This window comes from Eulemur rufifrons, chromosome 4, assembly GCF_041146395.1.
Source record: "Eulemur rufifrons isolate Redbay chromosome 4, OSU_ERuf_1, whole genome shotgun sequence".
NCBI lineage: Eukaryota > Metazoa > Chordata > Mammalia > Primates > Lemuridae > Eulemur > Eulemur rufifrons.
This window is the reverse complement of record NC_090986.1, coordinates 66,109,348-66,136,792: the sequence shown is the minus strand read 5'-3', so window position 1 is coordinate 66,136,792 and position 27,445 is coordinate 66,109,348. Positions and strand designations below refer to the sequence as shown.

The window sequence follows — 27,445 nt, the reverse complement described above, 5'->3', positions numbered from 1 at the left end:
TTACTAGAAGTACTATCTGATTCCAGGTATCCTTAGGCTCAACCTTTGAGTTATCTTCAGAATTATTTTCTTACTTCCTAACCCCCATGTTTAGACAAAGACGAAGCATTGTTATTTCTTCTATGTTAATATTTCTAGAAATCCAGAAATGAGATATTCTCATTTCTCACTTCTTTGATCGTTATCAAAATTCATACTATATATGAGGTTCTGAACTCTTTAAACAGCTTCCTAGCTATATACTTAATTTATCCAAATAGACAGCTTTCCTCAAGGGTGGTTTTGATCACTACCTGACGAAGATCACAATCTGCCTCAAAGATTAAAATATATTGTACATAATCCAGCCACTTCCTAAAACAGTTATTTTCATTTTTGCCTATTACCATCTAATATTTGTCAGTTCTAACACATATTTTTATGTTCATGTCTATTTTCAGCTACTACCTAGAAGTGGGTTCAGGATGAGAGCATTATGTAGTGGGAAAAGAACTGAATTATTCAGGTCTAGAAACTGGTTGAGTGACCTCAGACAAGTTACTTATCCTTTCTGAATATATATCTTCTGTAAAATGAAGATAGTCATTTCTTTTTTTTTTTTTTTTTTGAGACAGAGTCTCACTCTGTTGCTCGGGCTAGAGTGAGTGCCGTGGCGTCAGCCTAGCTCACAGCAACCTCAAACTCCTGGGCTTAGGTGATCCTACTGCCTCAGCCTCCCGAGTAGCTGGGACTACAGGCATGCACCACCATGCCCGGCTAATTTTTTTTGTATATATATATTTTAGTTGTCCATATAATTTCTTTCTATTTTTAGTAGAGACGGGGGTCTCGCTCTTGCTCAGGCTGGTCTCGAACTCCTGACCTCCAGCGATCCACCCGCCTCGGCCTCCCGGAGTGCTAGGATTACAGGCGTGAGCCACCGCGCCCGGCCAAGATAGTCATTTCTGTTTTGCCTACTTTAGGGGGTAGTTACAAGCATCAAGTGAGATGCATGTAAAAGCAAATTTTGCTTCCAAAGTTACCATACAAATAGAAGACATATATCAGATAATTTCCACATCTTTGTTTGTTTTTTTTTTTTTTTGAGACAGAGTCTCACTCTGTTGCCCAGGCTAGAGTGAGTGCCGTGGCGTCAGCCTAGCTCACAGCAACCTCAAACTCCTGAGCTCAAGCGATCCTACTGCCTCAGCCTCCCGAGTAGCTGGGACTACAGGCATGCACCACCATGCCCGGCTAATTTTTTTTTCTATATATATTTTTAGCTGTCCATATAATTTCTTTCTATTTTTAGTAGAGATGGGGTCTCGCTCTTGCTCAGGCTGGTCTCGAACTCCTGAGCTCAAACGATCCGCCCACCTCGGCCTCCCAGAGTGCTAGGATTACAGGCGTGAGCCACCGCGCCCGGCCCACATCTTTGTTTTTAACCCTTATTATTCACCTCTTCCTCCATAAGTTCATCTCTTGAGGCATTCTAAACAATAACCAAGTCCGGATGTTTTGCTAACAACTCTATAAAACCAAATTCTTTATCTTCTTTTCTAGATTATTTTATCTTCTTTGTTCCTCTAAAATGAAGAAGGACTTAGATTAGATCCCTTTTGTTTTCTGTTTCCTTTCGATATTTCCATCAATAAACACCCATCCGGGTATCCCTGGGTCACAGTATCATCTTATATTTCTTCTTTACCTTTAATCTCCCCATGCCAAATTGAGCTCCAACCTTTATTCATTCTTTCACTGTAAATTTCTAGGATCTACTCTGCCGCCTGCCCCTCTTTGCCGCTGCTGCCCCACCCCGCCAAGACAGACAGACAGACAGACACACACATGCACACACACACACACAGTTACTGCCTCAGTCTTCATAGAGGAATTTCACAGTATTTGTGTGGGAGTCCACCTCTCTTTCTTCTATACAACTCTTTTATAATCCGCGTGAAACCAGCAACAAAAAACATTTTAGGCATTAGACTGCATTCACTCTCTTTGACCTCCCTGCAGTATTTGATATTGTTGATCATTTATTATTTCAAAACACTATGACTCTTGTCTTTCAGAATATTATTGTTTTCTTCTTTCTCTTATGATCATTTTAATAGTCCTTTCTCTCTCCCTCCCCCCCCCCACCTTAATCTGTAGTTTGCATGGGAGTAAAATTACTAGGGACAGTTTTAAAATACACACTCATGCACATGCCTTGGACAAGCAACTTTCAAGTATAAGCTTGTGAATATAAATTACTCATTCCTATACTAGTCACCCACCTCTTTCTACCAAATTATATTTCATCCAAGCCCTTTAAAATTCTATTCAAAACTCACTTCTTATGAAGTTTTCCATAGCTAACCCTAGTGTAAGTAATTGCTCCCTTTGTGCTGTAACATTTATGTGCAAGTAATAAGATAGTTTTTTAATAGAATGAGTTGGGAACAAAAGTTTTTCTATAAAAAGAGATTAGAAACGTTGAAATTAGCATTTTTAAAAAATTTTTAACCATATTTGCTAAATTTAATCTAGTATCCTGGAAGTCTGTTTACTATTAATTACAACTATAGTTTAGTTAAAAGCTTAGTTAATATTTACCAATGTTAATTCCTTAGTTTTGACAAAAAGTACATGGTTATGTAAGATGTTAACATTAGAGGAACCTAGGTGAAAGATAGGCAGGAACTCTGTGTACTATTATATCTTTCCAGCTTTTTCAGAAATCTGAATTTATTCTAAAATAAAAAGACTTTTTAAAAATACTGTATTTGAGTAACTATGGTAAACAGTTCATCTTACTCAGCCATTCATTTTGCAGATGAGGCCTGGAACCCTAAGAGGTTGAGAGTTCAATATTGCCGAGCAGATTAGTGACAAGTCTTTTGTCTTCCTAATGTTTTCTCCACTGCCTGTACTTTTGATGCTGTAGTCAGTACCCACAGAGCCTGATAACATAAGCTTCATAAAGTAGATGCCAGTTAATGCTATTGACTGATCCTTCATAGTCCTATTCACGTTCTCACAGCTGTGATCATCCCATAAAATCAGGAGACACTTAAGAGTATACATACATGGGCCAGGTGTGGTGGCTCACACCTGTAATCCTAGCACTTTGGGAGGCCAAGGCAGGAGGATTGCTCGAGGTCAGGAATTTGAGACCAGCCTGAGACCCTGTCTCTACTAAAAATAGAAAGAAATGATCTGGACAACTAAAAATATATATAGAAAAAAAAATTAGCCAGGCATGGTGGCACATGCCTATAGTCCCAGCTACTCGGGAGGCTGAGGCAGAAGGACTGCTTAAGCCCAGGAGTTTGAGGTTGCTGTGAGCTTGATGCCATGGCACTCTAGACTGGGCAACAGAGCAAGACTCTGTCTCAAAAAAAAAAAAAAAGAATATACATACACGTATGGTAATAGTTTGTTTAAAAAAAAAAAAAGAAAACCTGTTCAGTTACAGGTTCATAGCCAGATGGACACTAGTTAATGCAAGGAATCATTTTTAAGTCCATTGTAAATGAAACGTAATACCAAGACTTCAAGACAGTATTATTGAAACTTTGAAAAGGAGAGAATGTTAGACTTGTGTAGAGGTTGTTTATTCTACCTAATTCAAAATAGGGGTAGTCCTAATCCTAGTGCTTACTGGTTTGGCTTTATGTTTAAAAACACTAAGATATTATTAGACATATATAATTTTAAAGCAAGCTTTTACATAAATTCCTCATATAATCTGATACGTTTCTTACCAATCTTTAAACCTTATCTAATTTCTTGATTTTTTTCTTTTTATTATAAAAGTAATACATACTCATAAAACTATTCCAGTAGTATAAAAATATATAAGACACACTCGAAACTACCTATTTTTTCCTCTCACAACTCTCCCTGCATCCCATCATACACATACACAAACTCCCCAAAGATAACAGTTAGTACATTTTTGTACAGTACATTCTCAGACATTTTTGTGCATTTTTTAAAAATTTAACGTAACTGCAATCATACCATATATACTGCTTTCCAGCTTTTTTCCCATTATATGGCACCAGTATATTGAAGAAATCTTTAAATGTCAGCACATATATGTCTGTCTCATTGTTTTTTGAACACCTGCATAATAATGTGTTAAGAGGCTGTATTGTTTACTGTTATGTACCTTTAGGTAGTCAATGCTCTATATTTCCATTTTTTTGCCATTAATAATGCCACAACGAACATTTGTAAGTGCATATATTTGTATACTTATGAAAGTTTATAGGATATTATCCTGAAAAAAAAAATACTTCTTCAAGTGGAATTCCTGAATCAAAAAGTAAACACAGCTGAAATTTTTATAATGGCTCCCAAGTTGCTCTACACAAGGATTGTACCAATAATGTCCTCACAGCTGCATTTAAGAGAGTGCTGTTTCTCTAAATCTTCAACACACTAGATATTGCTAGCTTTTTAATCTTCCTGTATCTGGTAGATAAAAAGTGGTATCTTGTTTTAATTTACATTTGTTTATTTATGAATGCAGTTACATATCATGCTATATGTTGTCCATTTATATTTATTAATATGTTTCTTTGGACTGTCAGTGTCCTTTGCTCATTTTTCTCTTGAGTTTTTTGTCATCTTCTATAACACTTTCCAAGATGAGGAAATGAACCCATTCATATGTTATAAGCAATTTTTTCCTCCCATTTTTTTCTTTTGACTATATATGGTGTCTACACTAATAGTCTTGAATGGCCCAAACTTGTCTTTAAACTTTTGTTGAACCCATCTGCCCTTTCACAACAAATTATATCTCGTCTACAAATGGGTAGATTTCTATTTGTGAGACACTTTATGTAAGTATATACAGATATATTTTATTTAATCTAGAAACTCTGTTAGATATCCCACTGTTTGTTGTGCACATTACAGTTGTTTCAAAGAGCTTTTAAATGTTATGTTTTTGCAGGCATCAGACATCCAGGCAAGAACAGTAGTACTTACCTGGTCCCCACCTTCCAGCTTCGTTAATGGTGTAACAGATGAGACTACCACACCAGAGCTCTACAGTTATGAAGTTCTGGTCTCAATTACTGGAAAAGACGGGAAGTACAAAAGTGTATATGTGTAGGTATTTGTTATGTTTTGCTCTCTTCCATTATGTAGGATAATGGTTTAGCATAAAGAGCTTGTTACTAATTTTGTTCTATTTTTCCTTCTTCATGCTTTTATTTTAAATCTGTAAGTTGGCCAGTGACAGTGATTTCAATATAAATAGTCCCAGTGCAGCCTGGTACACATTTCTGCCTATGTTCCATCAGAATAATCACTTTCTCTGGCCACATTCAGCTTTTTCTTCTCAGTAGCCTCCCTAGCTGATGTTTTAATATTCATGTATTCTCGATGCATTAGATATAAGTTACAGTATGTAGAACCCAGGACCAAAAATGGAGAACTCTTGATTTTGTACTAATGAAGTATGGCATTGCTCCTTTAAGGACTTGAATTTAGTTCTTTTGTGTACAAGCTCATGTCCTATTGTAAAATGAATTTAGTAGCAGAGTTCCTCATTTGTGTGTTGGTATGTTAATAATCATGTTTTAAAAACCTATCATAGTTTTTTTTTCCTTGGTAAAAATGTATATTGCACACCACAAAGCCTGACAGCGTTTGGAATAAGTTTATTTTTCTGTCCTTATTCATATGGAAGTTGATTGTTCTAATGAAAAAACAGAAGGTAATGCTGAATGTTAGTTATATGTATTTAAGCACAAAGAAGATTGTAAAGGAGGTGGTTAATCATTTGAATGAACATAATTATCACAGAACACCAACTACATCATCCTTCTTGGTATCTTTTTTCCAAAAAGCAGCTGGTAGGGAGAAGAAAGGAAAATGAAACTGCCCCTGTGACTCTCATCTAGTCACATAAGGTTATAAAAATTTCTTGCTTCCTCTCTATTGAGATTTCCTTGTGTTTATTCATTTTTCTTAAAAGGGACAAATAAACCTACCTACCTAAGACGTTAAAAGACCATCAACATAAAGGTTTATTTTTGTGTTAATGGCTATTTCTAGGTAGAAATGGCTGCCTGCTAAGAGAAACGATTTATTTCCATTTGCAGCCTGACCAGGGAGCGCAAGAGGGATATTAGTCACCTCCCGTCTTCTACAGCAATTAAGGTCTATGAGGATGCTTCTGCACCTGCCCAGTTCATTAAAGTGTACTTTCATCAATGAGACTTATTTATTTCTCACATTTACTGGCTTTGATTTGAGAAACAGAGTAGCTGAGAGGCAAGGATTGGGGAATGGGGAAAGAAATCCATACAGTGGAAAGGAGAGAGACTTGGTGGAAGAAATTGGAATAGGAAACAATGATTTAAAAGAAAAGAAAGAAAGTAGAGAATAGGCTGGTTTGTGGCCACAGGGCCAAATAATATTTGTGTCAGATGATTATTTTAAGATGTGTGCTGTTGTATTTGAAAACATGATAGTTGCCATGGGAAATGCTGTACTTTAAATTATGATTCACTTTTTTATCTAAACTGTAACCTTTTTTGATGCAAATATTGGTACATATTTGTGGGGTATGTGTGATATTTTGTTACTTGCATAGACTGTGTAATCATCAAGTCAGAGCATTTGGGGTGTCCATCACCTTGAATATTTATCAATTCTATGTGTTAGAAACATTTCAAGTCCTCTCTTCTAGCTATTCTGAAATACACAATACATTATTGTTAATTATAGTCACCCACTCTGCTATCAAACATTAGAACTTATTCCTTCTATCCAACTCTGTGTTTGTACCCATTAACCAACCTCTTTATCCTCCCATCCTTCCCAGCCTCTAGTATCTTTATTCTATTTTCTACACTTATGAGATCAACTTATTTAGCTTCCACAGATGAGTAATATCATGAAATATTTGTGTTTCTGTGCCTAGTTTATTTCACTTAATGACCTCCAGTTCCATCCATGTTGCTGCAAATGACATGATTTCATTCCTTTTTAGGACCTGGTATTATCCCATTGCGTGTATATACCACATTTTCTTACCCATTGGTCAGTTGATGGACACTTAAGTTGATTACATATCTTTGCTATTGTGAATAATACTTCAGTAAACACGACAGTGTAGGTATCCGTTTGATAGACTGATTTCCTTACATGTTTAGTAATGGGATTGCTCGTTTGTATGATAACTCTATTTTTAGTTTTTTGGGAAATCTCTATACAGTTTCTCATAGTAGCCATACAAATTTACATTCCCACAAACAGTGTATAAGAGTTCCCTTTTCTCCACATCCTTGCTAGCATCTGTTACTTTTTATCTTTTTAGTAGCCATTCTAACTGGGGTGAGATGATATCTCACTGTGATTTCAATTTGCATTTCCCTGATGATTAGCAGTGTTAAACATTTTTCACATAACTGTTGGCCATTTGTATGTCTTCTTTTGAGCAATGTCTACTCGTATCCTTTGCCCACTTTGTAATGAATTTTTTGCTTTATTTTTCCTTACTGTTGTTTGAGTTCCTTGTATGTTCTGGATATTAGTCCTTTGTTGGATGAGTAATTTGCAGATATTTTCTCCCATTCAACAGGTTGTCTCTTCACTCTGTTGATTGTTTCCTTTGCTGTGAAGAAGCATTTTAGTTTAATATAGTCCCATTTGTCTATTTTTGTTTTTGTTGTCTGTGCTTTTGAGGTCTTAGCCATAAAGTCTTTTCTTAGCCAGTGTCCTGAAGTGTTTCCCCTATGTTTTCCTCTAGTAATTTTATAGTTTCTATAGTTTCAGGTCTTACATTTAAGTCTTTAATCCATCTTGAGTTGATTTTTATATATAGTGAGAGATAGGGATCCAGTTTCATTTTTCTGCTATGAGTATCCGGGTTTCCCAGCACCATTTATTGAAGATGGTGTCTTTTCCCCAATATGCATTCTTGGTGCGTTTGTCGAATATCAGTTGGCTATAAATACATGGATTTATTTCTGGATTCTCTATTCTATTCCATTGGTCTAAATGTCTGTTTTTATACCAATACCATGCTTTTATGGTTACTATAGCCTTATAACTTCTTTTCTTTCTTTCTTTCCTTTTTTTTTTTTTTTTTTAAGACAGAGTCTCACTCTGTCACCGTAAGTAGCGTGCAGTGGCTTCATCATAGCTCACAGCAACCTCAAACTCCTGAGCTCAAGCGCTCCTCCTGCCTCAGCCTCCTGAGTAGCTGGGACTACAGGTGCCTGCCATCATGCCTGGCTGATTTTTCTACTTTTGGTAGAGAAGGGGTCTTGCTCTTGCTCAGGCTAGTCTCAAACTCCTGAGCTCAAGTGATCCTCCCACCTCAGCTTCCCAGAATGCTAGGATATATATTTTGAAGTCAGGCAGTGTGATGCCTCCAGCTACATTCTTTTTTTTTCAGGATTACTTTGGCTATATTCAGGCCCCTTGTGGTTCCATGTGAATTTTAAGATTGTTTTTTCTATTTCTGTGAAAAATGACATCAGTATTTTGATAGGGATTACATTGAATCTATAGATTGCTTTGGGTAGTATGGTAATTTTAATGATATTAAAATTTCTTTTCACCTATGGGCATGGGATGTCTTTCCATTTGTGTTTTCTTCAGTTATTTCATTAGTATTTTGTTGTTTTCCTTATAGAGATCTTTTACCTCTATGTTTAAATTTATTCCTAGGGTTTTGTGGTTGGTTGGTTGATTGGTTTGTTTGTTTGTTATTTTTATAGCTATTGTCAATGGGATTTTCTTCTTGATTTCTTTCCCAGCTAGTTCATTACTGGTGTATAGAAATGGCTACTGATTTTTATTTTTTGTTTTTGTGTCCTGTAACTTAACCGAATTTATTTATCAGATCTAATAGTCTTTTGGTGGAGTGTTTAGGTTTTTGTAGATATAAGATCATGTCATCTGCAGAGAGGGACAATTTGACTTCCTCTTTTCCAATTTGGATGCCATTTATTTCCTTCTCTTGCCTGATTGCTTTGGCTAGGACTTCCAGTACTGTGTTGAACAGAAGTGGTGAAAGTGGACATCCTTGCCTTGTTCTAGTTCTTAGAGGAAAGATTTTCAGCTTTTCCCCGTTCAATTTGATGTTAGCTGTGGGTTTGTCATTTATGGCCTTTATTATGTTTAGGTATGTTCCTTCAATGCCTGGTTTGTTGAGTTTTTATCATGAAGGGATGTTGATTTTTTTTTTTTTTTTGGTAAGAGACAGCATCTCGCTCTGTCACCCAGGCTGGAGTGGCAGACTCTTTGTAAAAATGTGATGGTTTTGATTTCAGTAGTACGTGTTTTACTCAGTATTTTTAACTATATGCAAAATGGATTTTTAAATAATTGAAAATGGTTTCATTTCTTCAGTAAGCTAAATATCTTCCCTATCTGCACTCCAATAAAAAAGTCTGGCTTACACACTTTATTTGCTTAGCACAGCTTTTTGTTTTAAAGTAGTATGCAGGTACATACTTAAGTTTGGCACAAACCTTAGTTGCATAAATACTATTAATTCATGGATGAATATGGGTATGATTGGTAACGAAAGAAATAGTATAATTTCAATAAAATATCCGAAACTATAGTGTATAATAATGCATATCCTTTAGAAATGCCTTATCAGACACTGAAATGTTAACGTTTTTTTCCTCCAGAGGAGAAGAAATAAGCGTCACTTTAAATGATCTCAAGCCAGCCACGGATTACCATGCAAAGTAAGGAACTCCTACAGGTTGCTTTTATATGATACAGCATAGGTTTAGGATTTTTTTTAGTAATTATTTCCTTAAAAATCTAGAATCTAATTTAAATATTAATTTTGGGTTAAAAACATGGACTTTGTAAACTTTGATTCTTTTATTGATACAATTAACATTTTCCAAAAAACCAAAAACATTTAACTCAAATGTTACAGTGAAGGGTTTAATCACCCTGTTTGTAGGACCCAAGGATTGGAATGAATCTGTAGAATATGTCTACAGTATCTAGTTTAGCACTAGAAACTTGTCCCAGCTTTGAAATTCTTATAAAATAATCATAAATAATATTTGGCTTATACTTATATATTTTTACTACATCTTATTTTGGAAAGAGTTTGGGATATTAAAACTCTCAAAATTTTAGAACACATAATAGGAATAATTTAGGTACTTACTATTTTATTCTCTATAGTTCTTCTAGTATAATTTACCAAAATTTTATAGACGCTAGGGCCTCCCCAGCTGGGGCCTAATATAACACATTTAGTTAATCACTTCCATTCTTAAAAAGAGCATTTGTGGTTGTGATTATTTCTGCTTAGCTATTAAGTCTTAAAGTGTACTTCTATGGATAAAGCCAAGTATTGTCCAACCTAATCTTTTTCAAACTGTGGATTACAATTATTATTGAATCATGAATTAATTAATTTTGTGGGTTATATTCAGCATTTTTTTAAAAAATGAAATAGAATCAAATGGAATAGAAAATATCAATTTATTACTCCTAGTTAAGAGTATTGTTTCAGGAAACTCATGTTGTATGTGTGTATAAATGCATATGTGCACAAACAGTTATGTCACAACTTAAAATGTATTTCTTACATTGGCTTCCAGTAAAAAAGAAAAAGAAAACCACCAGTCTTCTGTTTTTAAGGGTCACCTTTTACTTGTAATAGTCATCTTTTCTGGATAGAACTTTTAGAGGACACCTTACTGACTGCAAGGTGATGCCATTAAAAGGTAGGATACAGTGATTCTGCAGGGTAAAACTATTTATTTTATCACCACAGAGTCCAGGCAGAATACAATTCTATAAAGGGAACTCCTTCAGAAGCTGAAAGCTTTACTACCTTGAGCTGTGAACCTGATACACCTAATCCACCAAGGATAGCCAATCGGACCAAAAATTCACTCACTTTGCAGTGGAAGGTAAGAATATTGTGTAGCGTATTTCAAACTGGACGTTTCTTTATTTTCCCCCCATAATATTGTTTTAATTGTTTTTAAAGACCAAAAGAGCTTTAAACTAACTAATTTGCTCTTGCTCTTTATAAACATGAAACAAATGCCTATTTACTATATCTTAAAATAATTATTTTACTGGTTTTTCTTACTATCTGTACATATAACAAAAAAGGCTGACTTATAATTCATGTCCTCATTATATTGCACTTGTGATGACATTGAGATTTGCAACTGTGATTCTCAACCCATTGTTCCTTTTTGTAATATTTTGTGATGACACCTTTATGTCCTGAATTTTACCTTAAAATCAGATTTATAACTTACCTGGACTCATAGTTTTAAAAATATGCCACCTAAAAGGAGAAATAAAGTTATTAACAGACTGTGTATTTTAATGTATAAATGGTTGGGCCCAGCTACACCCTAAGATACAATGAAGTAGACAAACACCATACATAGAATTGGTAATTCAGATGCCACAGATGGTGATGTGATTTTCTGAAATGGTGTATAAGTCTTGGTAAGTTTCTGAGCAAATTAAATACAATCTTTCCCAAATTGCATAGTAGTTTCATTTTGGGAAAATTCAGGATCTGTTAAAACCATACAAAATATACCTTGTAAAGTGGGATTAGTTTCTAGGCTCTGATAATTATAAACAGATATTCCACCTACATGGATTTTCAGGAAAACATTCAAAAGTACTAAAAGAAGGGAACAACTGCTCATTGTACTGATTGTCCCACATTCTGCAGGGCTGTCAACACCCTTGACCTTAACCCCATGACCATCAGGCCCTCCGCGCCCTGCATTATTGTGACCAGGTCAGAAATACCCCCCACAGGATTTCAAAACATCCCTTAGAAGGGAGTACCATCCCTCTTAACATTGATTTGCAGCTATATAACTACTCATCTTGATTTAATTATCTTCTATATCAAGGACAAAAATCAGGGCTAGCTTTCCCTCTAAAAGCTTTTGAAAATGAAGGGCTTACTGCTTGCTTGGGAGCTTGTTTGTCCCCAGTTCTTCTGAGGATATTGGATGCCAAAGTATTATCAGCACATGTAAATCAAACAACTGTGTATATATACACATTTTCATGTGTGATAAAAAGTATGACTAATTTTATTTCATGTCACTTAGAGTAGCATTTTATTTATGAATTTACCCAGACCCTTTCCTTTGGTAGGGCAGGTGAAGTAGCAGCCCAGTGCCTTTTATGTAAGTTGGAATTTCTGCAGGTATCTGTTCTTTGTTCTGAAGATTATTAAAATTCAATTTTGAATTTCTGCCTTTAATAATATCGCAATAGCCCCATATAAGATATAGGCAGTGCTACCTCTTCAGGTTGCCCAGACTTGGACCCTTCTAGAAATGGCCCTGTTATACATACACAGTAATCAGCAGGGTTGCAGAAAGATCTCATTGTCACTGTTATTGGGGCAAGTGTTATATACCTAAGAGTTTTTGGGAGAATTAAACAGGTAATATCTGTATAGCCCGTGTCACAATGCCTGAAACATAACAAGCGCTATAATGATTGTTGTTATTTAGTTTTAAAGATGAAGAAAACTCAGAGTAGTTTAGTAACTTGAATATCCAGCCTTTTGACTCTGCTGCCTGACATAATCTAAAAGTATTCCTAATGGAGTCAACATAGGAGGTAGCAGTTGAGAGAAATATTTTATCAGCTAGCATTGTTTAGAATTGCCAGTGTATGGTAATGATAAAAAGCTGACTGAAACTGGGCTTCTCTCTTATTGCCAGTGCAACAAGAGACCTACTGCTCAAGCCCAGGAATACTGCTGGGTAGGAATACTGGTTTTGTGGTCAGATAGACCAAATGCAGTTCTCCACTCTTAATGACTAATAATCTAGGATAACTTTTTTTGGGTTCTTTGAAATCCCCATTTCCTCTTTTGTAAAGTTCAGACAATGGTACTTCATAGAGGTGACTTGAGGACTAAGTGAAATAAGGTAAAACACTTTACACATAGTAGTTTCCCCTCTAACTTGGAGAAAAGCCAGAGGTTATGTCTCAGGTTGTTAAGGTAGACAACAACCTCACCAAAAAAAATTAGCGAAGTAAATGTGAGACCTCAGCAACTAGACTAGAGCAATCTGGAATCATAAACTCTTGGGGAATATATTTCTATACCACACACTTTATGATAAGACTTGTGATCATCTCTCTTTGGATTCTCCTGCAGTATGAGAGTTGGAGTTTTCCAAGGATTCTTTCCCTACCCACTTCTCATTACATTCACTTTAACCTGCTGCCGCTATGCCAATCAGTGAGCTATTACTATGTTTTACAAACAAATTCTGACCATACTAACTAGTTAAAAATCACAATTTTTTAAAAAATTTTAAATATAATATCTGTATTAGTGTTCAGATAATTTAGGCCTCCATGTTCCTTTTTATTAAAAACTTAGTAAAAAAAAACTTAACGACCCCTCTTTCCATTTACATAGTTAGGAATGCTATATAAAAACTGGATAGGGGCCAGGCGTGGCAGCTCATGCCTATAATCCTAGCAGTCTGGGAGGCCAAGGCAGGAGGATTGCCTGAGCTCAGGGGTTTGAGACCAGCCTGAGCAAGAGTGTAAGACCCTGTCTCTACTAACAAATAGAAAGAAATTTGGCCAGGCAACTAAAAATATAAAAAATTAGCCGGGCATAGTGGCGCATGCCTGTAGTCCCAGCTACTCGGGAGGCTGAGGCAGGAGGATTGCTTGAGCCCAGGAGTTTGAGGTTGCTGTGAGCTAAGCTGACGCCACGGCACCTCTACCAGGCAACAGAGCAAGACCCTGTCTCAAAAAAAAACTGTATAGGGTCCAGAAAATCATTTCAAAGGTTAAAATTGTTTAATTTTGACAGGAAGAGTCCTAAAATCAATTATCTTCAAATATATGAAGTTAAAGTAAGGACGGGGTGATCATTTGTTCTGCAAAGAGGAAATGGGCTGAAATTGTAGGAAGAAAATTCAGTTAGAAATAGGCTGAAATTCTTGATTTCAAGAATGATTAAATACTGAAATAAAATGGCAAGGGAGACTGCATTTTTCATCCCTAAATATGAACAGATTAGAGTCAGCAGTCTTGGGTAATCAGCACATTGAGTCTAGAAGCAGGGATTCACACAGTGCCCTCTCAGTTTCTTTTAGCATTCTGAGTTCTTCATTCTTTAGTATTTCATACAATATTCCATTTACATTACAAGGTGAGTTTTAATAAAAATGACAGGATTGATTCTAGCAGCTTATAGCTGATAAAATCTTCTGAAAGAAAGGCAAAGTGATTTTTTTAAAAGAATTTTAAAAGTTAAGATCTTGCTAAAAGAGATTTTCAGTGTTCAGAAAAACTTGAGTAGCCTCTTGCTTTTTTTTTTTTCCCTTACATTTAAAGGGGTTGTGAGCTATATAACATATATAGTTCTGTATTTTCTGTGCATACTTTTCTAGGACCAAGTCACAGAGAACATCTGCAACATCAAATAGAGTCCTTAGATTAGATCATTGCAATATCATTCATGAAAGTACTAATTTGTATCCATTTTGTTTGTTTTTTGGTGTTTGTTTTAGGCACCTAGTGACAATGGTTCTAAAATCCAAAGCTTTATTTTAGAATGGGATGAGGTAAGTAAATTGAATTGTTTTATTTTTAGATGGTTAAAATAATATGCATATCTTCAGGCAGAAATAACTTCTTTGTTTTAATTTTTCTTCTTTCAAAAACGATATGAATGATTTTGTGTGGTACATGAGTAGATTGATGGTATTTTAGAAAACATGGCTGACTGAACTTCCCTATGTTCTGTTTTGGTTTTTTTCACCAACTGAACCACCATCAAAATTGTTACTTAGGAAGTTCAAGACCAGCCTGAGCAAGAATGAGACCCTGTCTCTTCTAAAAATAGAAAAATTAGCCTGGCGCAGTGGCATACTCCTATAGTCCCAGCTACTCGGGAGGCTGAGGCAGGAGGATTGCTTGAGCCCAGGACTTTGAGGTTGCAGTGAGCTGTGATGATGCCACTGCACTCTACCTAGGGTGATACAATGAGACTCTGTCAAAACAAAAAAAAAACAACTGTCACTAAGGTAATTACGTTAATGAAGAAACTTTTTTTTCGCATCAGCCTTAAAGGCAAGTGTTTTCATTTCCTATGGCTGCTGTAACAAATTACCCCAAACCTGATATTAAAACATCATCTATTCTCTTACGGTTCTGGAGGCCAGAAATCTGAAATGGGTTTCACTGGGCCAAAATCAAGGTGTCAGCATGGCCATGCTCCCTCTGGGGACTCTAGAGGAGGATTTGTTTCCCTCTTGACCAACTTTTGTGGGCTGTCCTTATCACTTGGTTCATAGCCACATCACATTGCCTTTTATCTCCTTGTTTCCATCGTCATACCTCCTTCCTCTTCTGTCTTCAAATCTCCCTGTCTCCGTTTTAAGGACACTTGATTCCATTTAGGGTCCACCCAGATAATTCAGGATAATCTTCTATCTCAAGATCCTTAACTTAGTTGCGTTGCATAGTCCCTCTTGTGATATAAGGTAACATTCACAGGTTCAGGGGATTAGGACCGGGATATATTTGGGGGCCATTATTCAGCCAGCCACAGCAAACATACTGGGCTTTATTGTTTAATATGTTGTTTTACTGTTAGTTATCATGGTCTTTCTTGCCCTGCTGCTTACGTAAAGCTAAGAGGAGGCACCAGAGGAGTAGAAGAAATTCCATTGATAATTTAGGAATTTAGTAGTATATTAAAAGAGCAATAAAGCACAGCCAGGTAGATTTTATTCCAGAAGTTCTAAGATAATTAAGAATTAGAATATCTATTAATGTATCACATAATATAGAAAAAAAGCCATATCATCTTGATAAATTAAGAGAAGGTGTTTGATAAAATTTGGCATCCATCCCAGTTAAAACTTAAAGCAGATGAGGAAGAGAAAGACAATTCCTTATTTGATAGTTATTTTGGGGCCTTAACTAAACAAATACAGACGTTTTTATGCAAAGCAGAAACAAGTCAAAGTTGCCAGTTTTCCTCGCCTTTATTTAACATTATTTAGGAAGTTAGTTAAGTCAGTATGACTTGAAACCAAAACAAGAAGTACAGTCATGGTGTCTAGGCTGTGGAGCAAAGTTGTCATTATTTAGAGATACTATGAGTTTGTATATAAATGACTGAAGTAGGATCAACTAAATAGCATTACAACTAACAAGAGAATTCAATAAAGTAGCCAGATACACACTGTTTTACTTTGAAGCAGAAGTCACCCTAACCACCCTTTACCTCTACTAACACAATAAAGAAAAATGGTAGAGAATGAGAAGCTTGTCCATTTTATTTAACACTCTAAATTTCTAAAACTCTTTTGTTCTCCCGAGCTGTCCTTACTTTACTCTCTCCCTTTAACTGTCTGTAATTGAGCTGTTCTCTCTACTTGAACTCTTTCAGTGTTAAATCTAAGGAGTAGCAGCTCCAAAATCTTTAAAGAAGCTTAGCGGCTATATAGATGGAGGTTTGGGCATGGATAGAAACGTTTTCCTAGGCCGGGCACGGTGGCTCACGCCTGTAATCCTAGCACTCTGGGAGGCCGAGGCAGGCGGATTGTTTGAGCTCAGGAATTGGAGACCAGCCTGAACAAGAGCGAGACCCTGTCTGTACTAAAAAAATAGAAAGAAATTAGCTGGGCAACTAAAACTATATAGAAAAATAATAATTAGCCAGGCATGGTGGCACATGCCTGTAGTCCCAGCTACTCAGGAGGCTGAGGCAGTAGGATTGCTTGAGCCCAGGAGTTTGAGGTTGCTGTGAGCTAGGTTGACGCCACGGCACTGACTCTAGCCCGGGCAACAGAGTGAGACTCTGTCTCAAAAAAAAAACTGTTTTCTTAGAACTTTCCATAGATTGAGGAAAACAGCCAGTTGTCCATATCAAAGATCCCCCTATTTCCACGACTAACAGTCCCCCATGGAAATTGTAGGGTCCATACCTGGAAAGAGTTTCTTTTATTAAAGCCAGAAATTTAGCATTGGCTAAAACACAGTACTTAGGTCAAGAAGCTGTACAAAGATACCTATTCTCTGATTTTTGAATTCTGCATTTGATGAACTATATCATATAAAAGATGTGTAGTATCTTAACCTTCTCTTGAGATCCATGACTTTTAATGTATGCTTGCTAATGTGTAACTATCAAAGAGGAGTTGATGTGGCTTTTATCTTTTTATAGTAATATACATGATATATAATAATCAGCCATTTCTTATAGGGAAAAGGAAATGGAGAATTTTATCAGTGTTACATGGGCTCACAGAAACAATTTAAAATTACAAAACTGTCACCAGCAATGGGTTGTAAATTTAGACTATCAGCCAAAAATGACTATGGTACAAGGTAAGAATGATTTTATAAAATAATGTAGATATTTCGGATTATCCAGTCAACTTCAATTGTATAATTATTCACAGTCCAAATTATTCACTAAAACTTCTGCTTAGTTTTTCCGTTTGTCAATGTGGTTAAGATATGTTACCACCCTAGCAAAAACTGTAAGAGAATATCTTAGTTACATAGGGACCACAGGAAAGATTAAAACTAATAGCTTTACCAAGATTTTCATGTATAAATTAAATCTTCATATGTGACCAAGATATTCCTCTATTAATCCTCAGCATATGTAATTTTATTATTTTGTTTAAAGTCTGGTGAATTTTAATAACATCTAAGATGCCTAATTTAAATAGAAAGGCCAAGTGCCTTTCAACAGTCATATTGAAATTATTTTTATTCTAGAGATACTTCTGCTCACCTTTATGGGGGCAGCCAGGCTTAATTACGTAACTGAGAACTGAATGCTTTCCAATTTATATAAATGGCATCATATGAAAGTGTGTTTAAAAGGTACATTTATACCAGTAAAAGAGTGTTATTGTTTCTAAAGGGTAATGTGTATATTCTTTTATTGACTGGATGAATTATATAAAGGCTTAAAAATCTGAACAAAACTGTATTTTTAAAAGATTACTAATTCAGTTTTTGGTATCTGACCTGGTTACCGTAAAGATACTGTCAAATACAAATATATTATTTGGATTATAATTTATCAAAAATTACATCATTTTTGAAAATAATGTTTGTCAAAACACTTATTCTTTAGCTGTGAAAATATGTTTTTCTCATTCCTTTTTAAAAACTATTTGTTTCAACAGTGGTTTTAGTGAAGAAGTCTTATATTACACCTCAGGTTGTGCCCCTTCTACACCTGCAAGTCCTGTATTAACTAGGGCTGGAGTTACTTGGTTATCCTTACAATGGAGTAAACCCTCAGGAACGCCATCAGATGAAGGAATTTCTTATATTTTAGAGATGGAAGAAGAAACTTCAGTAAGTGTGAATACATATTTTAAACAGGATATTTAAAACATTTTAGTGTGGCATTAATCCTAGTACAATAAATATTGCCAGAGTTAGCTCCTTTCCCAAATTCTCTGAAGCTTTAGTTTGTTATAGTTTGGGAGGAATTCGGAGTAACTTGAGAACTCAGTCTTTTGTTTTCTTGATGAGTAGAAAGGTGTTTTGTGTTTTGTGTGTGTTTTGTACGTCTGTGCCTGGGGAACAACAAAGATTGCACTTTATATCTGCTTTGGAGGAGATAGGGAGAGGAGAAGATCACCATAGCCTTCTAGAATAAGCAGCTCTAAAAGATGAGGAAATACTGTGTCTCCCTTCCCCAGCTATTAATATATTCATACACTGCTTCCTGAAGTGTCACAGATGATTTTTAGAGTCTCCCATGAAACTGTGTAGTGCAATCTGAATCTATTACCCATCACTTACCTCCCAGTCACAAAAGACCACATAGTATATGATTCTATTTTTATGGATGTAGACAAATCCATAGAGACTGGAAGTATGTTAGTAAATAGGAGGAGGGAAGAAGTGACTACTAACCAAAAAGTATAGGATTTATTCTGAAATTAGTAATTAGATGAGGGTTGCACAACCTTGAGAATATACCATAAGCCATTGAATTTTATACTTTAAAATAGTGAATTTTATGATATGTGAATTATATCCCAATTTTTAAAAGTCTTAGAAATAACATTGGGAAAGTAGTAAGTAAGCAGTAAATAGCAATCCCAAACCTAAGTGACATCCTCACCTGCCAGCACAACTAACCATTCGTTTATTCACTTAAACACAACTGTGTGTTCAGGTTAAGTTAAATATGCCAAATATTTACAGTTCTGTTTAGCTCTTGCAACATCTCTCTGGGAAATTCCTGTTAGTTCTTGGCATAGCTTACTCTTGAGGACATTACCACTGGCTCCAACTCTATCCTTTCTTCCCTCAAAGAGGGAAAGATCTCTTGGCTACTTTCTTAGTGAGAATTAGTGGTCTCCTTTATCTTCCTACAAATGTTCAGTAGCATTTCTGGGTCCATCCACTTAATGACAGAAGCATAAAGGTGAGGATTATATTAACAATATTAATCACATTGCACATAGTATTATAGAAGATGAAGAGGTACCAGGGTCTTTTCACGTATTCATTATTGCCCATATTTGTGCTGTTAGACATCTAATGAAGACTTTGTTTTGCAGGGATATGGTTTCAAGCCTAAATATGATGGAGAAGATCTTGCTTACACAGTGAAAAATCTCAGACGTAGTACTAAGTATAAATTTAAGGTAAGTTTTGAAAACTCTTAAAAAATTGTTTCTTGTTCCTATTCTTGTTTTAAAACCTCACTCCTTTGGTTTTAAATCTCAAATAATTTTAACCTAACAGTGCTTCTCAAACTTTATTTAAATTCAAAATCAGTTTAAATGTTTCCTGTGATTCTTATTTGCATAATGTGAACAAACATCTTCTAAAATATGACTGTTGTTAGAACATACTTAGAGTATGCTTCTTGGCAGGAATAACACAGAAAGTAATGCTGTATTTTTCTCAGTGTATCATATCAAGTGGTGCATAATTTCAATTTGTCCCATTACTGGTAGTCACTTTGATAAAGGTAATATCTACTATTCACTGTTATGCTTTTTTCCTTTATGATTAATAAGCATTTTGTAAATACTATGTACTATGTAAGCATCTTGTTCTTAATCAAACTTCCATCCATAATTTTAACAACCATTGATGATTCTTGCCTGAATCGGTTATTACTACAATTATTGGTGCCAAGTAGTGATTTTTTAATTTTATCATTTCTTCTACATTCATTAGTTGGCATTACACGTTAAAGATACTGAAAGAAAAGAGAAGTTTTAAAAAAAACTCATGGGTTTCTATTTATTCAGTGGATTATATTTTGTTACTGTGGTTATTGTGAGACTCAGATTGTCCCAGTTGTGGGACTGCCCTACAAAGTGGCTCCTGAATCCTTTTGACATGTCTCTCATCGTTCTTTGAGAACTTCCAAGATATTCTAGTCTTATCTTATACTTTCCCTTCAACTCTGGAATTGGCCATTTCTAAAAGCACCAGAGAGTCCTTTAATGGACGGTGGTATTTAGAAGTCAAGATCTGGGTACTAGGTATACCTAATTGCTATAGAGATTTTACTGTTCATAGAAAAAAAAAATGTGTGTGCGTGTGTGTGTGTGTGTGTGTATGTGTGTGTACTTTGCTTATATATAAATGTATACACAGTTTACATGTACAAACACATTTATATCTGTTTCTGTATTTTTTTAAATCATGAGTTCACACCAAATACCTTCATTTTTTTTTTTAATCCAACACCATAGGTTAATTATAGATTTCTCCTTTTCCTTCTTTCTAACTCCCTTCATCATCAGTGAGAATCTTTGACCCAGTTATGTTCAGTATATTTACTTATTGGATCAAACCCCTCCCTGTGCCCCCATACTCTTCCCTAAAGTCTATTCAGGGTTCTTAAGTTCATACAAGGCACATGCTGCTGCCTCCACCCAACCCACCCCCATCCCCCGATGCAAATGCTGGCCTTGCTCAGCCCATGAACTGGCCTTTGCACTGAATGATTCCAGGAGGATGGAGAGACTACAGGTCTTGCTCACTTGAGACAGGGAGACTCTACATATAATTTTTGCTTAATTGAGACAGTGGCAAACTTTGAAGTTTCCTACTCTGGAAACTCCTGAAATTCTGTGTCTTTCCTAGTATAGTCTCATTCTGGCATATGTTTTGGCTCTTTGATTTGGTCAGTATATACATTGCTATTTCTTGGAGGCAATGCTTGAATTACTTAATATACCAATTAATATAAGCATGCCTAAATATTTGGGTAAAAGTTTTCCCAAGAATATAGTAAGATGCTCATTAGTTGATAAATTCAACATTTCGATATTCCTACCAGTGCTTGTTTAATCAAATCATTTCAAATAAAGATAGAAGCCACTGTGAATTATTTTCGCTATTAAAAAACAAAGATAAATTTTATTCCTTCAGAACCTTTGAAGAAAATTTTAATAATGGCAAATTTAATTATATAGTGCATAATAATTATATTTGTTATGCTTTATTTTATACTATTAGCTTCATTTTGAAAATTTCTAATAACTCTAGGTCATTTTAATTTCCAAATATAGTTTTCATATTTATCAGATTTATAAAATACCCCAAAAGTATGCCTATTCATTCCAGTTTTCCTCTTATAATATTGGATTATATTTGTGCTCCAATAATGATTAGCATAGTAACAGGTATTCTAAAGAGGAAATTGTTAATATCTGTATAATTTGAATTTATGAAACTCCTTAGAATTCTACATGTAACACCATGGTGTTATTGCTATATAAGTACAAAATGCACACACATCACACACACAAATATGTGTTAAATTTCTTACTGATCTACTATAAGCAAATCAAATTTCCATTTAAAACTGTACTTCACTATGGCAGTCACTCAAATAACAGGGGGAGGGAGTTATACAATCAGAATCTACAACAAGACAGCAAGCTGTTCCAAAAAGCACTCCCAAATAACTGGGTTAGAGGTGGGGAAAACATGTCCGTAAGCCACTTCTTTACACATCATTGGATTGTAGGAAGTGGAGTTATATACCATCTGTACAATTTTCATTCTGTCTCCTTCAACATCTTGGCCAACAAACTTCAAGCCTTGCTCTTCCAAACAGTTTTTCAAGGATGGATTTACCTCAAATCTGTGGTGGTGCCTCTCTTCCAAGTAGTCTGGGTCTCCACAGAGTCTCCTCATGACCAAGTTCTTGGTCTGGAACAGGGTTCTCTTCTTGCCCAGCCTCATGGTTCTGGCCATTTGCCCAGGATTGTGTTCTGGCATGTCTATAACCGCAGGATGATTGGTCTTAGGGTCAAACTCTATGGAATTAGCACCTTGCCACCCTAGCACATTTCTTGAGAATTCAACCAGTGCCAACTGTATTCCTAGGCACACACCCAAAAAAGGCTTTTTCTGTTTCCAAACATAGGCGATTGCTTGGATTTTTCCTTCTGTTCCTTGAACACCAAATCCTCCTGGAACTAGCACTCCATAAGCACTACAGAGCTTCTGCCAAACTTCATGGTAGCGCACAGGCTCTTCTTGCAAGGTGCTTGGCTCCAAGTCCATTGAATCTATGTACTTGATTTCCAATTGTGGTTGATGGCCAGTGTAGAATGCTCCAGAGCTTTAATGACAGAGGCATAGGAGTCTTGAGAACTTGGTGTGTTTGCCCACAAGGGCAATAGAGCAGGTCTCTAGCAAGCGATTGTATCTGTCAGCCATCTCTTTCCACTTCGTCAGCATTTTTCATGGCTGCCTCTCAATAGGAAGGTCAAGTCTTCAAAGAAAATAATCTATTACCCCTTGCTCCTCTAACAACAAAGGCACTCAGTAGATGGATGAGACATCATGGATACAGATCACTTGCTCAGATTCAACATGACATAACGTCGATATTTTCTCTTTCACTGATGTGTCAAGAGGATTTGAGCACCTGCACACAACCAGGTCTGGAGAAAGCCCAAGCCCTCTAAGTTGTCAGATTCTATTCTGGGTGGGCTTAGTCTTCTGTTCCCCTGTTGAACTTGGCTGAGGAAGTAGACTGACGTGGATATTATAAAAGTTCTCCTTTACCTTGAATTGGAATTGATGGAAGGCCTTAATAAAGGGCAAGCTTCCTATATCTCCCACAGTGCCACGAAGCTCAGTAACACACACTTAAGGTTCTAGTCCATCTTCATCCACAGCTATCAATGCCTGTCTCATCACCCACTCCTGGATGACATCTGTGATATGAGGTACAACTTGGATGGTTTTCCCCAGGTAATCTCCTTTACATTCCTTGTTTCTGATGTACTGGTATAACTTTCCAGTGGTCAGATTATTGTCCTTGGTGAGGCGAATGTCAAGGAACCATCCATAGTTACCCAGGTCAAGGTGTACTTACCACCATCATCCAGCACAAAAACTTCACCATGCTCATAAGGAGAAAATGTTCCGCATCAATGTTAGTGTAGGGATCAATTTTAATTGATGTTAGATGTAAACCATGACTTCAGTATTGTGCCCACACTGCTTGCGAATGATTCCTTTTCCAATTCCTGATATAACACCACCAATGTACTTCATTTTACTTTTTGACCTGAAGCCAGCTTCAGATCCTCCCGTCAGCGACAGAGCTGAGTGGCGACGCACGCAGAGATCTTGGCAGCCAGCCAGTCAGTCTTCCTTTTATAACTTTACATTGCAGATTCTTCTTTCAAATAATCATATCAAAATAAAATCTTAATATTTTAAAGAAATCTTAGAACACTAAGCAAAAATAATAAAAATATTATAATCCAGGAATGATGACTAACATGTTATTATTCTTAAGAAACAATAAGGATATGATTAACATAAAATGAACTATAATATGGACCAAGTTTACCAAATGCTAGAGCTCTAGGTTCTACACTGAAAACAATTCTAGGATACTCAAAATAGTAAAAATTTAAAGGACAAAGAATGAAAATCACATTTTAAAACATAATAAAACAGTCAGAATTCTTAAAATTATTTAAAGAGTGGTAAACAAGCAAACAGTTCTCATTTTATGAGATGGTTCACTGGTGGCTGGGCTAGGACCTAGTGTCCAAATTTTTTAAGAAAGGATGAAAGGCTACAGAGGCTAGTGGCCAGTTCCTATAACTCTGGGCCCCTGGAGAGCTGATGCCTTGTTTCCTGAATTTCCTGAAAAATAGTTTTTCAATTAGCAAGACTTTTAAAGGTCAAGATCTGAGCACCTTGAACTAGGAACCTTTAGATATTTTGACTTCTGTTTACTCCTTGTTTTTGAGGCCTTTTCATAAATAGAGAGAAATAAGAACAGCTAGTATCTGGATTTGTCAACTATTTTGTTACATCCTTGAAATTTACTTATATGTCAGCATCTGTGACAGTACATAGTCATGTTCCTACTTATCATCTTGTCTACTGTCGTTTTATGATCTGTCTTCCTTTCTCCTCTGCCCTTACTTAAGTGTACCCTAGCTAGCTAAGTCCTTAACTCTTCTTGGTGTATCCCTCTCTCACTTGAACATATCATCTCTTTGCCTTATATCAGCTGTCATTTCTGTACTGAAGAATACTAAATCTCCAAACATGTTCTGTATGTAACTGCTTTCAGACTCTTTTCTCAGCTTCCAATCCAAGGTCTATTCTATACCTAAAAATCTTTCTGAAAAATAGTTTTCCCTCTAAGAAACAATTTCCTTAGTTTGATATATAGCTCTTTACATTCCCATTCAGTTTTTTAAACTTACTGCCTTTTACTCCATACTTGAACTGTCTATCTCACCAGAATGATTAACTATCCTTCCCTGAGCACAGCTGACTGTTTACTATTCACTTCTGCTCTTATGCTCAGGGCTTCCTGTTTTCTCTCTTACCGAGCTTCCCCTTTCATTGCTATTGCCCAAGGAGACCCCACATCACTTCCATTTGCCATTTCAAAGCCTTCCTGAACCATTTCAGGCCTTAGTAATCTCCTGCCCAATTCTTTTGATATGTTATATTGCCTGTCTTCTACATAAAGATTCTAAACTCCTTAAAGGTAAGAACTGCATTATACCTAGAGTTCCTAGCACTGTGCTCCCTGTGTGATAGGCACTGAATAAAGGTTTTTATTACTTATAAATTTGGGGAGGAAAAGATTATCTATATGGCTTTATACCTTTGATTACCTTTATGGCTAACTGAAGAAGGTACTCTACAGTAAAAAGAGACAGTGCTGAAGTATATAGCCTTAAAAACATAAGCGAATCTTTATGGGTTTTAGAGAGACTATTCTTCTAGTTACAAGGCTTAAGTAGATGCTATGCACAACATGGAGAAGTATTTTAAACCTTTTGTAGTCTCATTTGTAAAGAATCAGAGTGAGAAAAGATATCCTGAAAATCCATCTGAATATGTGAGAAGACTAAGGAAGCTTGAGCAAAATTGAACAATTGGACTATATTTTATGGAGTTCTCATGGGCTATATGAGTTATTTGGGGTGGTACATTTACTCAGATCCTCATCCTAGTGTCATGAAGTATCATAGTCTCTGTCTATGAGTCATTCATTCAACCAGTAATTGTTGAGCATCATCTACTCTGTGCTAAGCACTATTCTAAATGCTGAGAATACAACAGTGACCAAAACAGCTAATGGGGCAAAAGGACAATAAACAAACAAACAAATATCTGATAGTGCTAAGTTCAATGCAGGCAAATTAAAATAAGGTAAGGTGATAGAGAATGGGTAATCAAGGAAGTCTTCTTGGAAATCATGTTTAAACAGATCTGAATAACAAGGAAGTTGCATGTCAAGATCAGAAAGCAAAACATTCCAGGCAGAGGAAATAACTGCTAGCACAAAAACTCTAGAGTACAGTTTGAAGAGGTAATTAGGGGTGAAATCACACAGGGCCTTGTGGGCCAAGATACAGAATTTAGATTTTATTCTGAGTAAGAGAGGAAGCCATTTGCAATTTCTGAGCTGAGAAGTGGTAAAGTCCCTCTGCCTGCTGTTGAAATCAAGATGTCAGTTGGAGTTGCAGTCATCTGAAGGCTTGATGGAACTGGAGGGTCTGCTTCCAAGCTCACTCGCATGGTTGTTGCCAGGAGTCCTCAGTTCTGTACCAGGTGGGCTTCTCCTCTGTAGGGCAGGGAAGTTACACTCACTGTCATTTCTGCTACATTATATTTGTCAGAGTGAGTCATTAAGTGTAACTCACATGTAAAGGAAGGGGGGGTATTAAACTTTGCCTTTTGAAGAAAGGAGATTCAATGAGTGTATGAACATCTTTTTAAACCCCCAAAGAATATTAAAAGAATAAGTAAAGCAAGCCTAAAGCTCATCAGGAATCACCAGATTATAGCTTATTCCTTTAATGATTCTTGGTTAGTATCAGAATCTTAGACTTATGCTCGTATTCCCAGGACTGACTCTAAAAGCAGAGAACACTTGCATACTCTTCATATATGCCAAGTCCCTATGGAAGACAAGCAATTCTCAAAGAAACAAGCCATCACAGTCTGAAAACATATTTTATCATTAGATTGCACCTATTTATCTCTCACTGCTTTGTCATTAAGCCAATATCATTCGGTATCAAACATATTATTTTATTTCTTTGTGTTCTCATCACAGGTTATTGCTTATAATTCAGAAGGCAAAAGTAATCCAAGTGAAGTAGTAGAATTTACTACCTGCCCCGATAAACCAGGAGTACCTGTAAAGCCCTCAGTTAAAGGAAAGATACATTCACACAGTTTTAAAATAACTTGGGGTAAGATATTATGCATATTTATGTATTATGACTTTTGTATTTGATTAAAATAATTTGAATATGAGGATAATTTTTAACATATTTGAGTAAATTTGTTAACTTAAGTCAGTCCAATAAGAAATAGGAGAGTCATTCATTGGGATTCTTTTTTGTGGAAAGCTTTGTACTCAACACATACTAGGTTCAGATTTGATATATGAGGAACTTGGTATCCACTAAGATTATGAGCAGAGACAGCACTGTTTGAAATGTAAGACTACGAAACTTACAGCTGGGTCATCTGGCTTTCATGAGAAATGAAAATCAGTCATTCATTTATTGAATGCCTGTTTATATACTGGTTAATGAAAAAGATCATATAAATTTTATTCTTGCCTGAGGAATTCAGACCAATAAAAATACTTCAGTGATATTTATAAAATATCCAAAAGTTTCAAATAACCTTAAAGTCTAAAGTGAATGGAATATCATGCAGCCATTAAAAATTGTTATGGAGGCTAGGCGCACTGGCTCACACCTATAATCCCACTACTTTAGGAGGCTGAGATGGGAGGATTGCTTGAGGCCAGGAGATTGAGACCAGCCTGGACAGCATAGTGAGACCCCGTCTCTATAGAAACAGGAAAAATTAGCCTGGCTTGGTGGCGCATGCCTATAGTCCAGCTACTTAGGAGGCTGAGGTGGGAGGATCCTTTGAGCCCAGGAGTTCAAGGCTGCAGTGA

At 36.1% G+C, this 27,445-nt stretch overlaps 1 protein-coding gene and 1 pseudogene across 3 annotated transcripts in view; one reads left to right on the top strand and one right to left on the bottom strand.

The window, feature by feature from the left end:
- FNDC3A (fibronectin type III domain containing 3A) overlaps positions 1-27,445 on the top strand; it is a 135,568-nt gene that overhangs the window by 87,687 nt on the left and 20,436 nt on the right. For all 3 annotated transcript variants that reach the window (XM_069467714.1, XM_069467715.1, XM_069467716.1), the window contains 8 exons: positions 4,937-5,094; positions 9,642-9,701; positions 10,757-10,895; positions 14,520-14,573; positions 17,225-17,349; positions 18,165-18,339; positions 19,560-19,646; positions 26,585-26,723. In XM_069467714.1, coding sequence (XP_069323815.1) covers positions 4,937-5,094; positions 9,642-9,701; positions 10,757-10,895; positions 14,520-14,573; positions 17,225-17,349; positions 18,165-18,339; positions 19,560-19,646; positions 26,585-26,723 — 937 coding nt within the window. The remainder of the gene's footprint in view (positions 1-4,936; positions 5,095-9,641; positions 9,702-10,756; positions 10,896-14,519; positions 14,574-17,224; positions 17,350-18,164; positions 18,340-19,559; positions 19,647-26,584; positions 26,724-27,445) is intronic.
- Positions 21,889-23,544, bottom strand: LOC138382870 (CTP synthase 1 pseudogene; annotated as a pseudogene).